This window comes from Mesoplodon mirus (genome assembly GCF_964341445.2).
Source record: "Mesoplodon mirus genome assembly, chromosome: 14".
In the NCBI taxonomy this organism is placed as follows: domain Eukaryota; kingdom Metazoa; phylum Chordata; class Mammalia; order Artiodactyla; family Ziphiidae; genus Mesoplodon; species Mesoplodon mirus.
This window is the reverse complement of record NC_138990.1, coordinates 55,853,404-55,874,082: the sequence shown is the minus strand read 5'-3', so window position 1 is coordinate 55,874,082 and position 20,679 is coordinate 55,853,404. Positions and strand designations below refer to the sequence as shown.

General features: G+C 33.9%; 1 protein-coding gene across 2 annotated transcripts in view; it reads left to right on the top strand.

The window, feature by feature from the left end:
* SOS1 (SOS Ras/Rac guanine nucleotide exchange factor 1) overlaps positions 1-20,679 on the top strand; it is a 140,632-nt gene that overhangs the window by 86,215 nt on the left and 33,738 nt on the right. For both annotated transcript variants that reach the window (XM_082642697.1, XM_082642696.1), the window contains exons 9-10: positions 14,610-14,737; positions 15,521-16,176. In XM_082642697.1, coding sequence (XP_082498823.1) covers positions 14,610-14,737; positions 15,521-16,176 — 784 coding nt within the window. The remainder of the gene's footprint in view (positions 1-14,609; positions 14,738-15,520; positions 16,177-20,679) is intronic.

The window sequence follows — 20,679 nt, the reverse complement described above, 5'->3', positions numbered from 1 at the left end:
GCAGGCTTTCTCTAGTTGTGGCGAGCGGGGGCTACTCTTTGTTGCCGTGTGCAGGCTTCTCATTGCGGTGGCTCCTCTTGTTCAGAGCATGGGCTCTAGGCGCGTGGGCTTCAGTAGTTGCAGCACGTGGGCTCAGTAGTTGTGTCTCATGGGCTCTAGAGCGCAAGCTCAGTAGTTGTGGCGCTTGAGCTTAGTTGCTCCATGGCATGTGGGATCTTCACAGACCAGGGCTCGAACCCGTGTCCCCTGCATTGGCAGGCGGATTCTTAACTACTGCACCACCAGGGAAGTCCCCCCAATTTTTATTTTATAATTGCGTCAATCAGCAACTTAAAAGATTTCTACTGGTAAGCACATGTATTCCTAGTTCATATTACTGCCTAAATTTCACTGCAAAATTAAACAGTATATTGAGCAGGAAACTTTTCCCGATTAATTCCACAAATTGTCACCTCTCCTTTTTATTCTGCATTCCCTCAGCACTAATGTACTGTTTGTATTTATTATCTTTAATTTGTATTTGTTGGTACGTTGCTTAAATAGTTTTATTGAGCAGTATTTCAAAGTGTATTCTATAGAATGCTAGTCCCATAAGATACTCTAAATTAAAAGTTTGGGGGAAGGAATTCCCTGGCGGTCCAGTGGTTAGGACTCCATGCTCTCACTGCCGAGGGCCTGGCTTCAGTCCCTGGCTGGGGAACTAAGATCCCACAAGCCACGCAGTGCAGCCAAAAAGAAAAAAATGTTTGGGAGGAATGTTCAGTGGTCAGATATGTTTGGGGAACACTGTATTCTTAATTATATTCCTAGAAATTTTCAGTGTACATTAGCATATTAAAGGCTTTGTGAAATTGTGCAATAAAGCAATCTAAAGCAATTAATTCCCAAATTAATTAGACCTTGGAACCCTTTGAAACTGTAATGTATTTCTGGAGGTTACTTTGGGAACCTATCGTAGAATTCCTCTATCAGAAGAACTGAAAGACCTTCTAACACTTAATGGTCTAAGATTTTTTCCAGTAACGTGATTCTCACCAACTCTAAATTTTTTTCCTCTGGGTATTGTCATAACTTCAAGTGCCAGTGTGGACTAGGTGATTCTGGACTCAACAATGATTAAATAAAATCAGCTCAGTGGGAAGCAGCAAAATGCTAAGACGTCAATGACAATTGGTAACTAACCATAATTTATCTATGGCATGGAGTGGCTTTTGAAAGACTAGATAGGACTCTGATTTTTTTTCTGACTCTAGCCTGGTAGCCTACTAGCTGAGTAGCTTGTAACAAGTCACCTCACCTTTTGAGCTCTGGTTTTCTTATCTGTGAAATGCTCTTATCTCACTGGGTGGTTCTGTCAACCAAGAGAACGTATGTAAAAGTACTTCATATGCAGTAAAAAATATAAATACTGAGTATTGTCATTACTAGAAAATTTTCTTCTTGTCTTGCAGATATCTTAAACTAACATTTTACTACCTTCATCTTTCACCATTTCCCCACTTCTCCTGCCTGCCCAAATTTGTATTCCATTTCTTTGCTAATCAGCTCATATCCCTTCACCAGAAGCCTCAGTACCATCTTTGATTCTTCTCAGTCCCTTATTAGCAGAGCATCATGATTAGATTACAGAAATGATTCTGGAATCCAGTCTATTCTCCCATTCCACTGACACTGCTTTAGTCCAGACCCTCAGCATGTCTCTCCTGGGTTACTGTAGCAGTTTCCTATATGGTCTTTGTGTCTCATGGAACTCCCAGTTTGAAAAGTGCAGTTGGTGCCCTGTGAAGTGGGACACAAAGTCTAAATTCTTTAGCCTCTCTCCAGCCTCATCTTTCAATATTTGATGTTACTTACCTTATGCTTTAGTGATAAAAAATTTCCAAGCAGCTCTGGATATGTCAAATCTGTTCAGGATTCCATATCTTTCTTTTTTTCTATTTTCCTGGAATTTCTCTTCTATTTCTACCTTCCCGTTTCATCTGAAAAATTCCTGCTTGTCAAAGAGTTTGTTCAAATGTTGGTTCTCCGTCAAGTTTCCCTTGGTTTCCTAGGCTGATCCTTTGACTAAGCTCCTTTATTCTCTTCGTATCTCTTTATAGAACATGTCCCATTTTTACTGTCTACCTTGTCATTAGACTGTATACTCCATAAAGAATGGAACTGAGCCCTATGTATCTTTGAATTCTCATGCCTAGTAGTGTTTGGCACTTAGACATTCCATAAATGCTTGTTAAAAAATGAATAGCAAAAATAAACAAAGTTTTCCTTACAATTCCTATAAATGTTTTATATTTGTAGGAATAGTTTAACTGTAAATATAATTACATATATGTATATAATTACATATATATTACATATATATACATAATATGTATATAATTACATTTACTTTGGAAACTTAGAATGCCTTCAACTTTACAAATTCAGAAAATAAAAGTTTAGTTATTAATAGTATGACTTTAATGCCACTGAAACTGGAAAAAAGAAATACTCCCCACCCCCCACAGCAAGTTAGTTTGCAGTCAAGTCTTTGGAACCTGTGATTAATTTTTTTTCACATTAAAGCTAATTTTTATGAAGTTAAAAAAATAAAAAAACTTCCTTTGTGTCCTTTTGAAAACCTCATTGTTCCAGTAATTTGATTTTCCTATGTGAAGTTTAATTTGCTTTATTAAACCAATTTAGAGTTGTTTCTTGGGGCTAAGTAAATATGTTGACCAGTATTTTGAAGGTTACCAAATCAGTACATTGTTCAGTTCATCAAAAATGTTAACTTTTTCTTTGTTCTTTAGATATATTATTTTATCCTCTTAGGGTATACTCAGACAAATGTTAGAAAAAAATCATCCAGGGTGATTTTGAGCCAATCAGTTCCCTAGAAAATTACCTGTTCTCTTTCCAATTTGCTGGGTACATATAACCTAGGGGAAAGTAAGTCTCCCTCAATTTAAAAAATCAGGTTCAAATCTATATTGTTATTTGTGCATTAGTGTGTTAGTTTCCGAGGGCTGCTAGAGCAAAGCAACACAGACTGAGTGGCTTAAAAACAACAGAAATTTATTCTTTCACAGTTCTGGAGACAAAAAGTCCAAAATTAGGGTGTTGGCAGGGCCATACTCTTTCTAAAGTCTCTAGGGAAGAATCCTTACTGCCTTTTCTTGGCTTCTGGTGTATCCCAGCAATCCTTGGCATCCCTTGGCTTATAAATGCCTTCAGTTCAATCTTTGCCTCCATCTTCACATCACTTTCTTCATATCTTCACATTCTTCTCTGTTACCTCTGCATCCAAATCTCTTTCCTTTCTCATAAAATGCCAAGTCAGTGGATGTAGGATCCACCCTAATCCAATATGACCTCATCTCAACTTGATTATATCTGCAAAGACCCAATGTTCTTTTTAAAAAAAATTTATTTAATTAATTTATTTTTGGCTGCGTTGGGTCTTAGTTGCTGCGCACGGGCTTTCTCCAGTCACGGCGAGTGGGGGCTACTCTTTGTTGTGGTGCGCGGGCTTCTCATTGCAGTGGCTTCTCTTGTTGCGGAGCACGGGCTCTAGGCACGTGGGCTTCAGTAGTTGTGGCTCGCAGGCTCAGTAGTTGTGGCTCGCGGGCTCTAGAGCACAGGCTCAGTAGTTGTGGTGCGTGGGCTTAGTTGCTCTGCGGCATGTGGGATCCTCCCGGACCAGGGCTCGAACCCGTGTCCCTTGCATTGACAGGCAGACTCTTAACCACTGCGCCACCAGGGAAACCCAAGACCCAATTTTCAAATAAGATTATGTTCACAGGTACCATGTGTAGAACTTCTTTGGGGAACACAGTTCAACCCATTACAGTTAGTTTTTGGTATACTATAAAAATTAAATTCATTTTTGTTTTTCTGATTCTCCAGTGTATATTGGCTTTCTTAAACCCATAAAAATATATTTTTTGCATGGGCCAATTAATCATTTCCTCCTGATCTTAGATTTTAACATTTAATTTCAGTCCAGCAAAAATCTAGTGAAAAGCCAACAATTGCAGTATTTTTCAAATAGATGTATTATAAGCAGCTAAAAACTCATGGGAATTCAAAATTACTAACAATCTTCTGAATAAGACTAAATGTACATAACTGAGGTTGGGGTTATCATGTATGCTTTCCCTTAAATGAAAAAATAATAGAAAATTTAACACTTAAAACCTCCATACCTTTCTTAGGTTTCATTGATAATAAAAAGTACAAGATTAGGAAAATAATTGAGAGAAACATGTCCAGGTTTAATTTTCACATATCACAACAACCCTCTGTTTTTAGGTAAGATTAAATTAAGAACCAATGGAATAGTAAATATTTTAGTGGATGTTAATTCGTTATAACAGTGCAGTGCTTGTCTTGATCACAAGCTTTACTTTAGAAAATAAGAGACACTAAAGACTTTAATATGAATGTTCACATGGTTAGACACTTGCTATATGTTAAAATTTAACATTAAATTTTCTAATATTCCTAGATTTTTGTGTACTGACTGACTTGAAGAATAGTCCTTAACATTTCCCCTTAGCATCATAAATATTGCCAAAATTGTAGCCCCAAATGCTTAAGTACAGAACTGTGGGAAAGGTTACAGATAAGAACTTAGAACTGAATGGTGCAGTGAGTGGGAAACTTAGGCTTAAGAACTGAGAAATGTTAAAAGTAGGAGACATTTTTCCTCGCAGAGTATTTTTTTTCAGTATATAAAACAATTGGAAAAGGCAAATATAAATTGTGCTACATCATTCACTTTAAACACCCACTAATGGCCTTCACATAGTGCACCAGAAACTCTTTGTAAAGAAATATGCTCTGAAGACCCCTACTACAGGTATCTTGTATGCATTTGTTAATGGCTTTGGTTTGTTACTTTTTCAGTTTGGGAGCTGGACAAGTATCAAACATCTTCTACTCTAGATAATGTTTTGTCTACTTTTTTCATGTTCTGCATCTGGTTTAATTGCTGTATGTTTCAGACCATTTTTTAATACTGCCCATGAGCTGATGCTTAATACCAGCAATAAGAGGAGATTTAGAAAACATAGCTTCTCTCTGAGTATCATAAAAGTAAGTCCAGAAGAGGTCTGTCTAGCTTCCATTCCTTTGAACTAGCTTTCTAAATTTAGAAATTCTTTTCCAGAAACCGTGGGCTCAAAGCAGTGAGCTAAGTGGTATCATATCTGACCACAGATGTTGAATGCCTAAAGTTAAACATAGAATAGTATAATTCAGGAGCCATTATAAACAAATAGCTGACTAATATATTACTCCAGCTTTAAAATTTTAAATCAGCTAAACTGCTGTGAGGAACATTCAGCTTTGGTGATTTTTTTTTCTCTGATAAGAAAAGAGAGATGGTTTTGAAAGGTATTTTATTCCATAAATGAGATTATCCTAACATTTTTTTAGGGTTGATTTCCTGTTTAAAGTTTCAAACTCGCTTCACCTTTCAGATTTTAACTTGCTTTTACATTACTGCATTTTCTGCCATTTTTCTCTCATTTCCTGTTTCTGGAACTCCAGTTACATGTATGTAGAACTACTTTATGTTGTCCCACAGATCTCTGAGACTGTTCATTTTTCTTAAATCTTTGTTCTTCAGAGTGGTAATTTCTATTGATCTGTCAATAGAATTGTTAGTTACTATACTTACTCTAGAATTTCCATTTGGATTTTGTTTTATAGTTTCCAGAGACTCCCTATCTGTCCACTCAATAAGACCATGTTTTCCTTTGATTTTTTGAATATGATCACAAAAGCTACTTTGAAGTCTTTCCTAAACCACCCCCCATCTGGGCCGCTTGGAGTCAGTTTCTATTAACTGGGTTTTTTTCCTCGAATATGGGTCACATTTTCCCAGTATTTTTGGTAGTTAACAACTCTGGATTCTGTTGTGTTGAGGATTTCTGGGGTTCCCTTTGTGGGTTTTGGTTTTTGTTTTGTTTTGGATTGTTGGGTTTTTACTCTAGTAGTAGACAGTTAACTTTTCTGGACTCAACTGCAAATTTGTCTCTTCTGCGTTGTGCAGCAGCTAATATCTCTGTATCACTTTTTAGGATTTCCATACGCTGCTTTTTTAGCTTGACTCTTTCCTGTCTTCCTTACACATGTATGATTTGACAGACTAAATGTTTGGGCAGAGATAGTGTTCAAATTTGGGGGCACAGTATCTGGTTCCCTTACACCTGGAGATTCCCCCTTAATTTCCAGCCACTCTGCCAGCCTCAGGCTCTATTCCCTGGCACCTTAAACCAGTAACTCTTCAGCTTAATGCTCTCTGAGCTGTGTACAGTTGGGGAATAAACTCAGTTTAAGAAAAGCAGAACTTATCCATTATAGCTCTGTCTTTCAAGAGTAGATTCCTCTTTGGTCTCTGCCTACTTTTTTGCTAGACTCCTTGGGGTCTTTTCATGCATGCAGAGTTTAGGAGTCAACCAGGCATTTGAGTAGAGTTTATTCTCAGATTTTGTGTCTCAACCCTTCTGCAATTCATTCACTTCCAGATTTCCCCCTTCAGTTTCCTTTTAAATTCTGCTCTCTTTCATCTCTAGTCTGTAAAGCTCCTCTTCTCCTCTCCTTCTTCCTCACTGTCATCATGGGAGGTTGGAGAAAGCCCTAATCCCACAAGTGTACACTTTCTAGTTGCAGCTTTTCAAGAGCAATAGTATTTCTGGCTTATGCTTTCTTTCAGATTTTTCCAGTGCCTATAAATATTTTTAATCTCTTGTTTAGATTGAATAATTGTTATCTACAGAGGGTTCTCCAGACTTCTTCACTTCACCACCATTACTGGAAGTTCTTGCATTTTTATAGCTCTTCTTCAGTATTTGTTATGGCTTTGCTGTCTGTAACAATAGGAAGGGGGTACAGTGAAGGGCTGCAACTCATATTCCACAAGTAGGCAAGAGAACTGCTAATGTTAGAAAATGTATTCTAATAGATTTAAAGATATGAGTAGCTGGATCCTGTTTAAAATACAGTTTGAATATTGGGCATGTTTAAAAATCGGTTGCACTGATTATTTTTTTAATTGCTTTATTTGTTCTTAGATCATCCTTTATCTTTTTCCTCACCTAGATGACTTGCTTGAGCTTAAAATATTCCCATACAGAAACAGTACACAAATTTAATCCAATTAGCAGGAACTCTAAAAACTTTTTACAATTATCTAGGATTGTTACAATCTGAAAACATAATAGTGATACTTAGAAACATATTTCCCTGTTTTACTTTTTTTGCTGTTGTGTTATGACTTCTTCATCAAATAAACATTGTGGTATTCAACTTTTTTTTCCCTTTTTTAGCTGGAAATTCACCAAACTCTCTCCTTTTCTTTAAAAAGCTAAAAATAAACATAAATTTGGCCTTACTGTAAAAAAGTGATTCTAAGTCACAGTGAAAGGAGCTTGGTAACGTTATTCACCAGCATTTTGGCCTTTCAGTTATAGTGCAGTTTCTTTCTTCTTTTTCTTTTTCTTTCTTTTTTTTAAGGTGTAAGATTTTTTTTTCATTAAGTGCTTCTCTATTTTAAAAAGTTTTCAGGGACTTCCCTGGTGGTCCAGTGGTTAAGACTTTGCCTTCCATTGCAGGGGGTGCGGGTTTGATCCTGGGTCAGGGAGCTAAGATCCCACATGCCTCGCAGCCAAAAAAACAAAACAGAAGCAATACTATAACAAATTCAATAAAGACTTTTAAAAATGGTCCATATTTTTAAAAATCTTAAAAAAATAAAAGTTTCCAGAATTTCTAATACTCTAATATTTAACTGGTAATTAATAGATAATAGTAAATAATACTTTTATCATTATCTGTCTCTATCATTCTTTTTTTTTCATAAATTTATTTATTTATTGGCTGCATTGGGTCTTCGTTGCCGTGTGTGGGCTTTCTTTAGTTACGGTGAGCGGGCTTCTCACTGTGATGGCTTCTCTTGTTGTGGAGCACGGGCTCTAGGCGCACGGGCTTCAGTAGTTGTGGCATGCAGGCTCAGTAATTGTGGCTCATGGGATCTTCCCAGACCAGGGCTCGAACCCATGTCCCCTGCATTGGCAGGCAGATTCTTAACCACTGCACCACCAGGGAAGCCCCTGTCTCTATCATTCTTTTGATCATATATACTGAAAAACTTTTTCATAGACAGTTTTAATTCCTATTATATATATTTAAATGTTTATATTAATTGCAGTTTTCCACCTGTCTGGATAGCAAAGAAAGACAAAAGAGATTAAAACCAATTTAGCAAAATCTTAAAAACTGCCAAATACGGATGAAGTATATGAGTATTCATCATTTTATTCTACTTTTAAGTATTTTGTCAATTTTTATAATAAAAATTATAAATACTCATTTTAATTAATTTAAGAAACCCCAAATAAAACTATATAAAATAACTATAAACTTCAGCTAGTATTAAAAAATTATTTTTTAATTACAAACTTTAAACTCACTGAATCAACAGTAAATATTTTTTGTTTTCCCTTCTCTTGGTCGAATATTTTTAAAATTAATATTTGAAATCTCAATAGATAAAGTATGATGCCATTTACTTTTTAAAACCATAAAATCTTGTCATATGATTTCTTTGGTAATTGCACATTTCAGACTAGAAACTGAACTTACCATCAGTCTGATTGCTAAAACCATTAGAAGCCCATTTTAAGAGAGAAGATACTCTGATAGGTACAGTATACAGAAAGTTGAAGAGCAGATATTTAGCTAAAAGCATTAAATTATTACTTTTTAAAAAAACAGCTTTATTGAGATACAATTTACATGCCGCAGTGTTCTCTATTAAAATATGCTTTTTTTGTTTGTTTGTTTTCAAATTATTTCTGCTCCCAAGTACCTGTAGGGGAGAAAGTTTTTTCCTCAGCCCTCTTAGAGTCTCTGGCTGGGTCTGAAAAGGAAACTGACAAAGATTAACAGGAGAAAAGCATACAGATTTATTTAATGTAAGTTTTACATGACACAGGAACCTTGGCGTACTGAGTATTTTAAACTGAAGGAACTTGACAAAACAGAACCAGGGAGGTCACTGACCTTCTCCCTCCCTCCTGCTGTTTTCTCAAACTCCTTCAACTTAAAATACTCAGTATGCCAAGGTGCCAAATTGGGGAGTAGTGTGTCCTGAACCCTATCACACCCTTCTCCTCCCCCACTCCCGTCCTATCATTTACTCATGAAGTGTATCTAGAAAAGCAGTGACCCCTTTGCTATCAGGTAAGAAACCTGTCACACCCAAGGTTACTTTTAGCAGCGCATGAAGAAAATCAGGAATTTTGCTGGTCTCAATAGGATTAAAGAGATTCAATGAAGAGAGGGGTATGAAAAAGGAAATGGGGAAATGTAGACTGTTTATTGTCCAACTATCTTTTGAACTACTCTACTTCTTTATTGTGTAAACAAATCAAGTTCACTTTCCTGAAAACTTATCTTTCCCAGCAAAGCTATTCTTTCTGCACTCATTCACTCAGTGAAGTGGTCCTACTATCCATCTGGTTACTCAGAATAGAAACCTGGAAGTCCTCAACTCTTCTCTGTCATTCTCCACATCACATCCACTTCGTCACCAAGTAAGTCCTTCTCATTCTTGAAAAGGATCTTCTTTTGGATTCATCTTCTGTTCATTTCCTCTCAGTACTCTATGAGGGCCATGATCATCTCATCTGCCTTCAGTCCTGCCTTCCCCATCCTCACCCCCCCCATTAGCTGTTTCCTGGGTAACCAAACCAAAGCCATCTTTCTAAAATGCAAATTTGATCACATTAGTCACTAGCTTAAAACCCTTAATGGCTCCGCATTGACCCAGGTTAATGTTCAAGTTCCTAATAAGGCTTGCAGTCCTGACTTGGTCCCTGTTGACTTCTCCAACATCTTAACTCCTCACCTCTCCCCACCCCCATCCTTCCCAGCCACCAGGTTCTACTCTTCAGCCAGTTTCTCTCAGCCTTGGTCCTGAATAACTCTTTGATTACACATGCTGTTTCTTCTTCCTAATATATTTTTTGTACCTCTGTTTCCCCATACCTAAACCATTCTTATCCTTGGAACCTTATAGTCATTTCCTTCTGGAGGCCTTCCTTGCTATCATCTCTCCCTTTATTAAGTCAGGGGCCCTTGCTGTGTATTTCCAGAGTGCCCTATATTTTCCCCATTATAGCACTTTGTCATTCATCTGTCTTCTCTTTTACACTCTAAGCTCTAACAGCAGTGACCAGATTTGGCTTGCTCACTGTCATATTTTCATTACTTATAAATAATGGATAAATAATGGATGGTTAATTAAATATTTGTTAAATTAATTCTGATTGGAACTTCACTGGCTTCCCCTGTAGATCAGCCCTTTTGAGTTTCATTCAGCTACTATTAATATTCTAAATAGTTTCTAAAAGTGTACATTTAATTATCTCAATAGAACTTGTGACTTTCCTCAAAAACTTAGAGAATTTTGCTTTTATTTCCTAATAGTGAACTGTAAGTCAGGTTATAATTTATATTTTAAGATTTCACTTTTATATTTTCAGCCATTGGCTAATTTAATAAAGATTGTTTCATTTAAATTACAATTATGGATTATGTATAGTGTTATACTATTTATTTCATGTATTATATACCACCTTGGTAATGGTCATCTCCTTGCTTGTCTTAGGGGAAAATAAGGGTTAAGTAAAAGAAGATCGAATTCTGTTAATATCATTAACATCACATACTGGTTGAAATTTTATATATTTTAGGAGAATTATCTGCATATATGAAATCACTTTAACTCAAAAAATAACATTTGGGGGAAAGGAAGGAACTAGTTATGAAATTTACTTCATGATTCCTATCTTTGCTTGTGTTCTCACATTTTGTGATGAACTCTTACATATGTACACAATATTTAAGATAAAGATAAATCTTTATTTTTATGTTCCAAATCTTAGACAATTATAGTGTATATTTCTTTAAAAAAATTTTTTATTGAAGTCAGTTGATTTACAATATTGTGTAACTTTCAGATGTTCAGCACAGCAATTTAGTTATACTGTGTTTCTTGATTATATATTTTGTCATCCTTGTGCATTGCAATTTACCTATTTGAATGGAATAGGTTTTATTTGGTGAATATTTTCTAAACAAGTATTTCAAGTCATTTCAGTTCTTTGGGTAGTATATTGAAAAGGACTGAGAGTTGGGAATCCTGGGTTCTGGTCCTGCCTGCCTCCATCATCAAGTAAAATAGCAGTTTCTTTATTCTATAGTATTTCTTGTTGGAGAAAACTAATTTCTAGAAATAAAAACATATGGATTCAAGTTTGTTTTTAAAGAGAGGAGCCATTATATGTTTGTGATTTAGTTGAACTCATATAAATTGCATCAGGTACAACACTTTATTTTTTTATGTGTAAACCAGTCTTGAGTTTTATTTGTCTCCTATCTTTTTCCAGTTTAAAGCTTCTTAAATTTAATACTATTTATCTCTCAGGGTTTCCTTTGGGCATGCAATATACCATATTGACTACTGCCCCTTCTACTTATTTCAAAAGGACCCTCCCCCCCCAAAAAAAAACCCAAAAAATTACTGGTAAAAGTGGCTCCTTTCTTTTGAAAATGTAAATTTTATCATCTCTATAGATCGTATGATTTACCATTGTGCTTTAGAATATGATGCTTTGGGTAAGTTTTAATACATTCTCATATACGGCAATGTAATATCAGGACTTGATAATTTTTTTGACTATTTAGTAAACAGCATTTGTAAAATTAAATTGTTGCTGTTACATAATGTTATTAAATAGGCACCCATGAAAAGCATGGTATTGAATATCACTTTGGTAACAAGAGGATGCTGCTTTGTGGAGTCTCATTTACATACTAATTGCCATTGCTTTGTTTCTGTAGCAACAATAAGCCACCCCTTTGATGGTGGTTAGCTTGAATTATTCTGCACCAATGCCCTGTTTAAATCAGCTATGTTAAGTAAAAGAAGCAAAGAATGCTTATAAGGAAGGTCATTTATTACATTGAAATTTGTTTTAGATGCTTGACTAATGCTGTGAAGGTAAATATTACATTTAAAAATTATTTCATCAGTAAAGTTTTATGGTTTTTAAAATAGACTTTGGGTTTGTGCTTTTAAAATATATTAAAAATATTTTTGAGATACCAGTATATTCTGTATGTGAAATGCTATAGTTAATGATAGATAAATGACCCAGAAACTTGAAACATCTTTAGAATAGAAAATCAAATGCATGTCTAAATGGATTTGTTACTTTCAGAGTTCTTTTTATGTGTTAGAATTGTGTGTTTTGTATGACTAGCTATGTTTGCCTGAATTAATAATATTAAAAATATCAAAGGATAGAATGTAAAGGACTCAATAATATTCTGTTGTGTCAACTCTTTTTTTTTTTTTGCTTTGTACCATATTGACTTAAATATTGAGTGATTAAATTCTGAAACAACTCAGTGAAGTAGTTTACTCTTTAGTGGTACTTTTATTAAACCATCTAGAATTTTGCCCTTTCTTACTGAATATTGCTTTCATTGTTAGATTGTCTGCTGCCTTTGAAGCCTAAACTTGATAAAGTTTATGGTAATATTTTATTTGTCTCCAAAAATTCTGCCATATGAGAGGTAAATAGTTTAGAATCATAGAGATGGAAGATACTTTTAGAGATTACCTAGAGTCCAGCCTTCAGCCTACCATTAATATCCATTAACTAAAAACCTAGTATCTTTCTTTATGAATACTTGGCCATTGGCTTTCTTTAATGTAGCTGGCCATGGTGAAGAGAAATACTATGAGTAAAAGATATTTGCATATTTTTTGTAAGGTAGCTATTTTTAAGTCTCTTATCCTTTAGCAACTGTCTCCCTCCCCCAGCCCTTTTTTGTTGGAAATTATGTGAATAGATTTTTGTTTTACTTAACACAAATGAGACTGGATATTTTTCTAAAGAGTACAGATTATGCCTCAGTGAGTTTTAGATAATGGATATAAGAAATCTGAATAATAAAACCTGATTGTTAAATAGATATTACAATATATTTATTACTTCTGGAATATTTGAGCATTAAGATATTTTAAGCAAATTATTTTTATAAAAATTGTCTGGAGCATTGAGTAAGAATATGTTTACTTTTCATAGGTCATCAGTACACATGTGTGTGTGTGTGTGTTGTGTGTGTGTGTGTGTATAACCTGTATCAGTTGAAACAAAAAAGGAATTTATTGTTAATCTTTAAGAGATACCTCTCCAAGAACAACATTCTTAAAGTACTAATGGATAATGAAGCTCTTTGAAAAGTAAACCTTTGTAAATTACTATTTTTTATGGTTTTATTTCTCAAGTCTTTTTCCCTTATGACCAAGAGTAAGTGTTCTTAAATGTTGCATGAAAGCTCTATTAATAAACGTTATTTCTTAACTTTTCCTTTTTGGTGGCCACAAAGAGATTTATGAGGTTACTGAATTATTGTCACTTACTGTCACTCATACCTCAGTTAATTGCTTGCTTGAATTACCGCCACCTAGTTGCATTGATGATTAGTAGTTATTGATGACTCAATTCTTGTTAAGTACAGACTTTCTGTCTGGCACATGTGGTATCTTTAGGCACTAATTGAAAATGTGCTTGAGTTTCACTAACATGTATATTCCTAGTTTTACTCAAAATCTTAACATGTGAATACTGACAAAGTTCTTCATGATACCAATGTTAATTCTGTAGTAGAACTACAAAGGAAAGCAACTTACACCTATATTGTATGTTACCATTTACAAAGTGCTTTCATTTTTAATAACAACCCCACAAAATAGGCAAAAAGTGCTTTCATTTTTAATAACAATCCCATAAAATAGGCAAAGCAGGCGTTTTATAAGCCTCATTTGACAGATAGGAAAAGCGAGGCTCAAGTCAAGTAATTTGCCCCAAGGTCACACAGAAAGTAGAGTCAAATTTTGATCTTAGGTTTTGTGTCTTCAACTTCCTCTCCACTATATTGCATCCTTCTCTGTATATTTATCTTCCTCGGCATTCCATTGCTTACAACCATAATGTGGGAATCAGAAATCTAAGACCAAATTACACACTTCAAAAAAAATCTCATCTGTGTGTCTACTGTGGTGCCAAGACCTATGATAGTAAAAAGATAATTTATGTCCCTCATTTCCTTTCAGTAATATTTATCTGAGAAGCTGCACATTACTGCCTGTCAGAAGGTGTGACATCTGTTAATACTGTTTCTACATTTTTTGTTTTTTTTAATGTAGAAAACTTGGTTGCATGTTGATATGGATAGTATTATAAAGGAAGAAAAAGACTTCTAAAAAGAATAATAGGGACTTCCCTGGCGGTCCAGTGGTTAAATCTCCACACTCCCAATGCAGGGGACCCGGGTTTGATCCCTGGTCGGGGGACTAAGATCCCGCCTGCATGCCTGGCACAGCCAAATAAATAAATAAAATATATCTTATGACAGGTTTAAAATTTTTATTGTGGTAGAAAGAGTTAATCAATGTTATCTTTATCCTTAAATAAAATGGGATTATTATTTTTTTTGGCCAGAACTGTTCTGCTAATTCAGATTTGTCACTTTTTACTTTGCAGCAGTTAGAAGAAAAGAGTGAAGATCAAGAAGACAAGGAATGTTTGAAACAAGCAATAACAGCTTTGCTGAATGTTCAGAGTGGTATGGAAAAAATATGTTCTAAAAGTCTTGCAAAACGAAGACTGAGGTGAATATTTTCACTTTTTTTATAATCCTCCTTTTCACCCTGAATATTGTGGTATAAATTCAGGGATCCCAGTTCCCTCCTCAAGTAAACAATGAAGAAAATACTTTTAGTGACAAGCTTGGTCTTTCAGAGGAAGTGACATCAAAGCCAAGAGAATTTGTTATTGTTTGAAAAACCTTTCATATTTGTGCATTTTCCTTGCATACTCCCAGACAAGACCTCCTGAGAGTCAACTGGTAAGCTAAAGGAGAGATAGAGCAAAATGTATTGGGTAGATTTATGTCAACATCATTGTTCTGTCAAAGTAAAATTAGTAGTGTCTTTTATTTTAGGGATTATGTAACTCAAGGCATTAATTCAGATAATATGCTTCCAGTTTCCTAATTATAATATATACATGGTTTTTAGCTTTAGGTATTGTCTACTTAAGCATTTCTAGATAAATTTTTTAATCTTTCTTCTTTTTCACTATATTGGGCTACTTTTTAATACTTGTCATTCTAAATATTTCATAGCCATGGTAGAAATAATCATTCTGTAGCTAAATTTATAGGGTAGAATTTTGTCAATTGTCAGTTCTTTTTAGAGCACTAAAAAAATGCCTCCACTGTGTTGCTTTAGTTTCCAAAACTGTGCAATTTTGTAATACTAATATATTTGGAGAAATAGTGAAAACCTTCTCAGTGCAACTTTTTAAAATACACTTTTGCACTGTCATTTATTTACATGAATTGTAGATTCCCTGTCATCTTTGTACTAACCATGTTTTTTCCTTTATCCTAGTGAATCTGCATGTCGGTTTTATAGTCAGCAAATGAAGGGGAAACAACTAGCAATCAAGAAAATGAACGAGATTCAGAAGAATATTGATGGTTGGGAGGGAAAAGACATTGGACAATGTTGCAATGAGTTTATAATGGAAGGAACTCTTACACGTGTAGGAGCCAAACATGAGAGACACATATTTCTCTTTGATGGCTTAATGATTTGCTGTAAATCAAATCATGGGCAGCCAAGACTTCCTGGTGCTAGCAATGCAGAATATCGTCTTAAAGAAAAGTTTTTTATGAGAAAGGTACAAATTAATGACAAAGATGACACCAATGAGTACAAGCATGCTTTTGAAATAATTTTAAAAGATGAAAATAGCGTTATATTTTCTGCCAAGTCAGCTGAAGAGAAAAACAACTGGATGGCAGCATTGATATCTTTACAGTACCGGAGTACACTGGAAAGGATGCTTGATGTGACAATGCTACAGGAAGAAAAGGAGGAGCAGATGAGGCTCCCTAGTGCTGATGTTTATAGATTTGCAGAGCCTGACTCTGAAGAAAATATCATATTTGAAGAAAACGTGCAGCCCAAAGCTGGAATTCCAATTATCAAAGCAGGAACTGTTATTAAACTTATAGAGAGGCTCACATACCATATGTACGCAGGTAAGGAGTATGAACTTGCCTGTCACTTTTATCCTCCTGCTTCAAGCTGATTTTTCTTTGCTGCACAGGTCATTATGCCTAAAATAGAAAGCAAACTGACAGCAAAAGATCTCCGCATTATCAGAGTTCATTTTCCTTTGACTAAAAATACCGTCACTTTATATTTCTTTGGAATTTTATAATCTTTCTACCACATTTACATATGTTACTTTTAACTTTGCAACCAGAATTATAAATAAAGTTACTGGGCTAAATTTACCCAGTTAGACAGTGGCAGAAACAAGACTAAAAGTAGTGATAAATCAATCATCACTAGGGTCTAAAAATCTTTTTAGTCCTTTACCTCTTTCTTTTCTTTCTTTTTCATTACTGAGATTATAAAATCAGTAAAAATTCTAATTGATATCCATTACCAAAATTGTGCCGGTAGTACATTATATATACAGCATTGCTTTTTCTTAATTTCCATTCCTAAAATTTATTAAATTTAGCAATCCTGGGAGTCATTTAAGTTTTCAGTGTTTTTTGCTTTTTACAACTGATGTTATTTAGAGAACAGTTTCACCTTAGCAGGGCAATTTTTAGAGACAAACGTAGGAGTTTGGAGGATTCCTAGGGGGTTGAGACATGTTTGTCTTTAAATAGGCTGCATCAAATATAGTGTTTGAGAGTAAGGAACAAATATAATGATCGATTTTTTAAAGTAATTTTATTTCTTCTAATAAAGTAACATGATAATCCAGTGTTCTTCAACTTCCCTATATAGTAGGAAGTTTGACGATTGTAAAATACTGTGGAAAGAGCACTCACTGAATTTAGATTCACACCTTCACTCTATCACAGTTCCTTAAGGTTTTAGAACCTTCGTTTTCATCTCAAAAATCAACATCACAACAGCTGTCTTAGAATATTGTTGGAAAGAATAAATGAAATATTATATGTGAAAACTCTATAAATATAAACTTATTTTCAAAGAATGCTTTTATTACAAAGACATATAAAATCAAACACAACTCTTATAAGTGCCATTCTTAAATAGTTGAATGTGTAAGTTAACTTCCATCCCCCAACTTTTTGCTTAAATATATTTCTATCTCTAGGATATGTGTGTTTCTGGGGAAATTTCTCCAGTTTTTAAAGTCCTTCAAATGGGTTCTCAGTTTTCTCTGGAAACTATTCTGGCACCAGTTGAATTTGGTAGTTCTTTTGCTAGTCTTTTCCATAGTGAAATAATAGTGTTTTCCATAGGCTAATTTTAAAAGCAGTTTGGGCTCTTTAAACGTATACCATTTGGTAGTAGCAGGCAGTAACTGAAACATGTTGAATATAATGAAAGAAGATTCTGGGATTCCAATTTTACTATTGATTTTTCACCTAGAAACTTCTGTAGTCAGTGTATTCATTTTGCTGACCCAAAAATTAAAAATAAATCAAAGTACAGAAAATTTAAATAAGCTGCCGAGGATTCTACATGAAAAATAGATTATTCTGTCATCTTTTTTTACATATGAAACATTTTGAGAGGTACAATTTTCAGTAATTAATATGACCTATCTATTTAGTTGATGACCATCAGCTTCTTTAAGATCTAGAATACAGCTTAAAAAATGTTTTTATTCATTACCTGAAATTTGTAGTTGCAAAAGTTATTTCTTTGCTACTTCTGAAGGAATTTTTAAGGTTATAAAGGTTCAGGTTACTCTTCTAGCCACATTCTGATTTTTGTGTCTTGGAAGATTCACAGAACTTTTTATCATAAACATTCTAAACTATTCATCGTTTTATTTTAAGTACCTTTGTTTTGGGTTCTTAGACTATTTAGAGTAGAATTAATCCTTAGATTCTTATCTATGTGAGGCAGAAGTTTGTTTTTTTTTTTCTTTCTGTAGAGCAATACAAGTGGCAGGTGCTAAAGAAGACTTACTAGTGTTTACTATCACAAGTCAGTGGTATTTGATTTGGAAAATATTTTCAAATTTCAAAATTTTTAATATAATTGTTTCTTTAAAACTCCTATTGTTAATGATAAAAATTTTCTTTAATGCTTGCTTTATTTCACAAAACTGACTTATGATTATTAATAAGCAGTTATAGAACTACAATTAAATGTTTTTTTTTCAGAGGACTGTGCCTTTTATTTATTTTTTGAATGAGGACACTTCAAAACAAGCAAAACTAGAACAAGCATAGTTTGATAGTTTTTCTTTAGTCTTGGCAGTCTTTTCTCCTTAACGTACACAATGCTAGCCATGTCTGTAGACACAGTACTTTTGCTATGGTGTTTTATTAGTTACTTTTGATAGTTGCTCTCATTTACATTAATTTTTAGCTTTTGAATAGAATAACTTAAATGGTTTTATTTCTAGTTAATATAAAACAATTTATAGAACTTTGCAAAGTTAGGTGTATTCAAATTTAAATTGACAAGATTTTTTATTTTTAAAATGTTAAAATTTTTCTAAAAATTCCTTTCATTAGTTTCTTGAGGAATAAAAAGCCACTGTTGGGTTCAGAAGTGTTGTAGCTAAGTTTTTTGACATTTTTCTTTCCTATCTTATTTTGAAGCTTAATTGAATATTTTAATTTATGTCATAAATATATTACTAGTGTAACTAAAACCCGTAAGCAGCTTTCATGAATTGTGATTTACCATACACACGGTATGGCTAATAATTAATAAGTATTAATTATTAGCTTATTTGACTTCTGTAAGGTCTGTGACTGAATATATTACTGGCAATATAGAATGTGTTTTTAATAGACCATGTATGAACTTGTAAAACGTGAAAGCAGCTATTTTTTAAGGTCTTTTCCAGCTCAGATGGACTCTTAGTCCTCACTACAATGATAATAGATCAGCTATTTGTTTAAAGAACTGTTGGTCTGCTCTATTTAATTTTGGTTCAGTTGGTTGATACGTATTTTATCAAAGAACATACAGTGCAAGTTGTGGCTTACTGAAACAAAAACTAAAATTTAACTTGCATATTTTTATTACATTGTATAGAATTATAATAAAAGACATTGGCTGTAATAAATGAGAAAAATCCAATAACTAATAAGCACTACTTTCAGACATTATCGTAAAAAACAGAAAACTTGTTTAACCTTTCTTAATTCAGACTTCATTGTGGCTTCAACCAGCTTGATCACTCAAGTGTTTTAACAGTAATTTATGAAACAGAGCTATAGATCTTAGATGATCAGCCCTTCACTTTATAGACCAAAAAACCCAAGGCCCCTGAAGTTTGTGATTTGCCAGAAATCATATCAGTTAGTTGCAGAAAGACTAGAAATTAGGTTTCTTGACTCTTGAAATAGAGTGTACTTTCTACCATGTTACGCTGACTCATGAATTTTTTCATTTTTAGAATATAATTTTTATTATGTATATTGAATAGTAAAAATAAAGAGAATTACTTTCTTGGTTTGAATTGTCAGTAATATAAACAGCTTCTTCACTTATGGGCAAACACAGGTCTACTATGAAGATATAGTCAGAGTACTGTTATCTTTCTTATTGAAATAGGTAATAAATTCTGACTATAGATAACTTCTATTTTAATGCATAGATTTTAGTTTATATTTAGATGTTGGTCATTATAATTTTAGTTTTTAACAAAATCCAGTCAGTCTATTGGTGGTGTTTGCTCTGTAAATTTAGATGAATTAGAAGGTGCTTAACTGTTGCTCAAAAGAATTGCGACAGGGTTTTATGTGGGATCTAATTTATAGTGCCTCAGGTCCAGTGTTTCTGGACATAAAATAATTAGTTAACTATATCAGAACTTCAGAATTCATCTGAAATGGTGTGGGGGGAAATTGTATAGTTAGGTGGATCATTCTGCATCTGGTAAGGATGTGAAGAGACTTTTACCTACAGTAAGAAAGCACAAAGCAATATACATAAAAAGCAGAAGATGAAAGTAGGAATTTCACTTCTGTTACAGAGTTATAGGAAATAACTTAGTGCAAATTAATTATTGAGACTTTAAAACAACATGGGTGAAGAAATATGGTATGTCTGGTTTTGATAGTCTCTCTTAGAGAAATGAGATGACTTTGCGGTAGGGGTCTTTCAGAACTGACATATGGAAATAAAAGCTTTTCATACTGAATTGTGGGCAAAAGGTGTTTCCCATGCATGGTGAATTTCTCTTTTAAAGAAAATGGTATTGAAAAAATTTAAGCCAGTTGATATTTTTCTTTAAAGTATTTACTGCTATTTTATGCCCTCATGTAGAAAATTTGCAAAAAACTGCATTAGATTTCTTTGGAGTTTGTGTCCTGTATAAGCTCAGTTCGGGTGTTTTAACTTTTAAAAAAATCTTTTGAACAATTTTTGATCTATAGGGCAGTGCTGTTCTATTTTTAAACTCTCTGATTTTTTTTTTTAAGTGTTTGTGCGTCAGCATAGCGTCTGTTTCCTTTTTTAAGGAATTCAAGAGTGATTGTTTATAAATCCTTGTTGAGGAGCTTATTGTTTCTTGTAGTGTTTTAAAT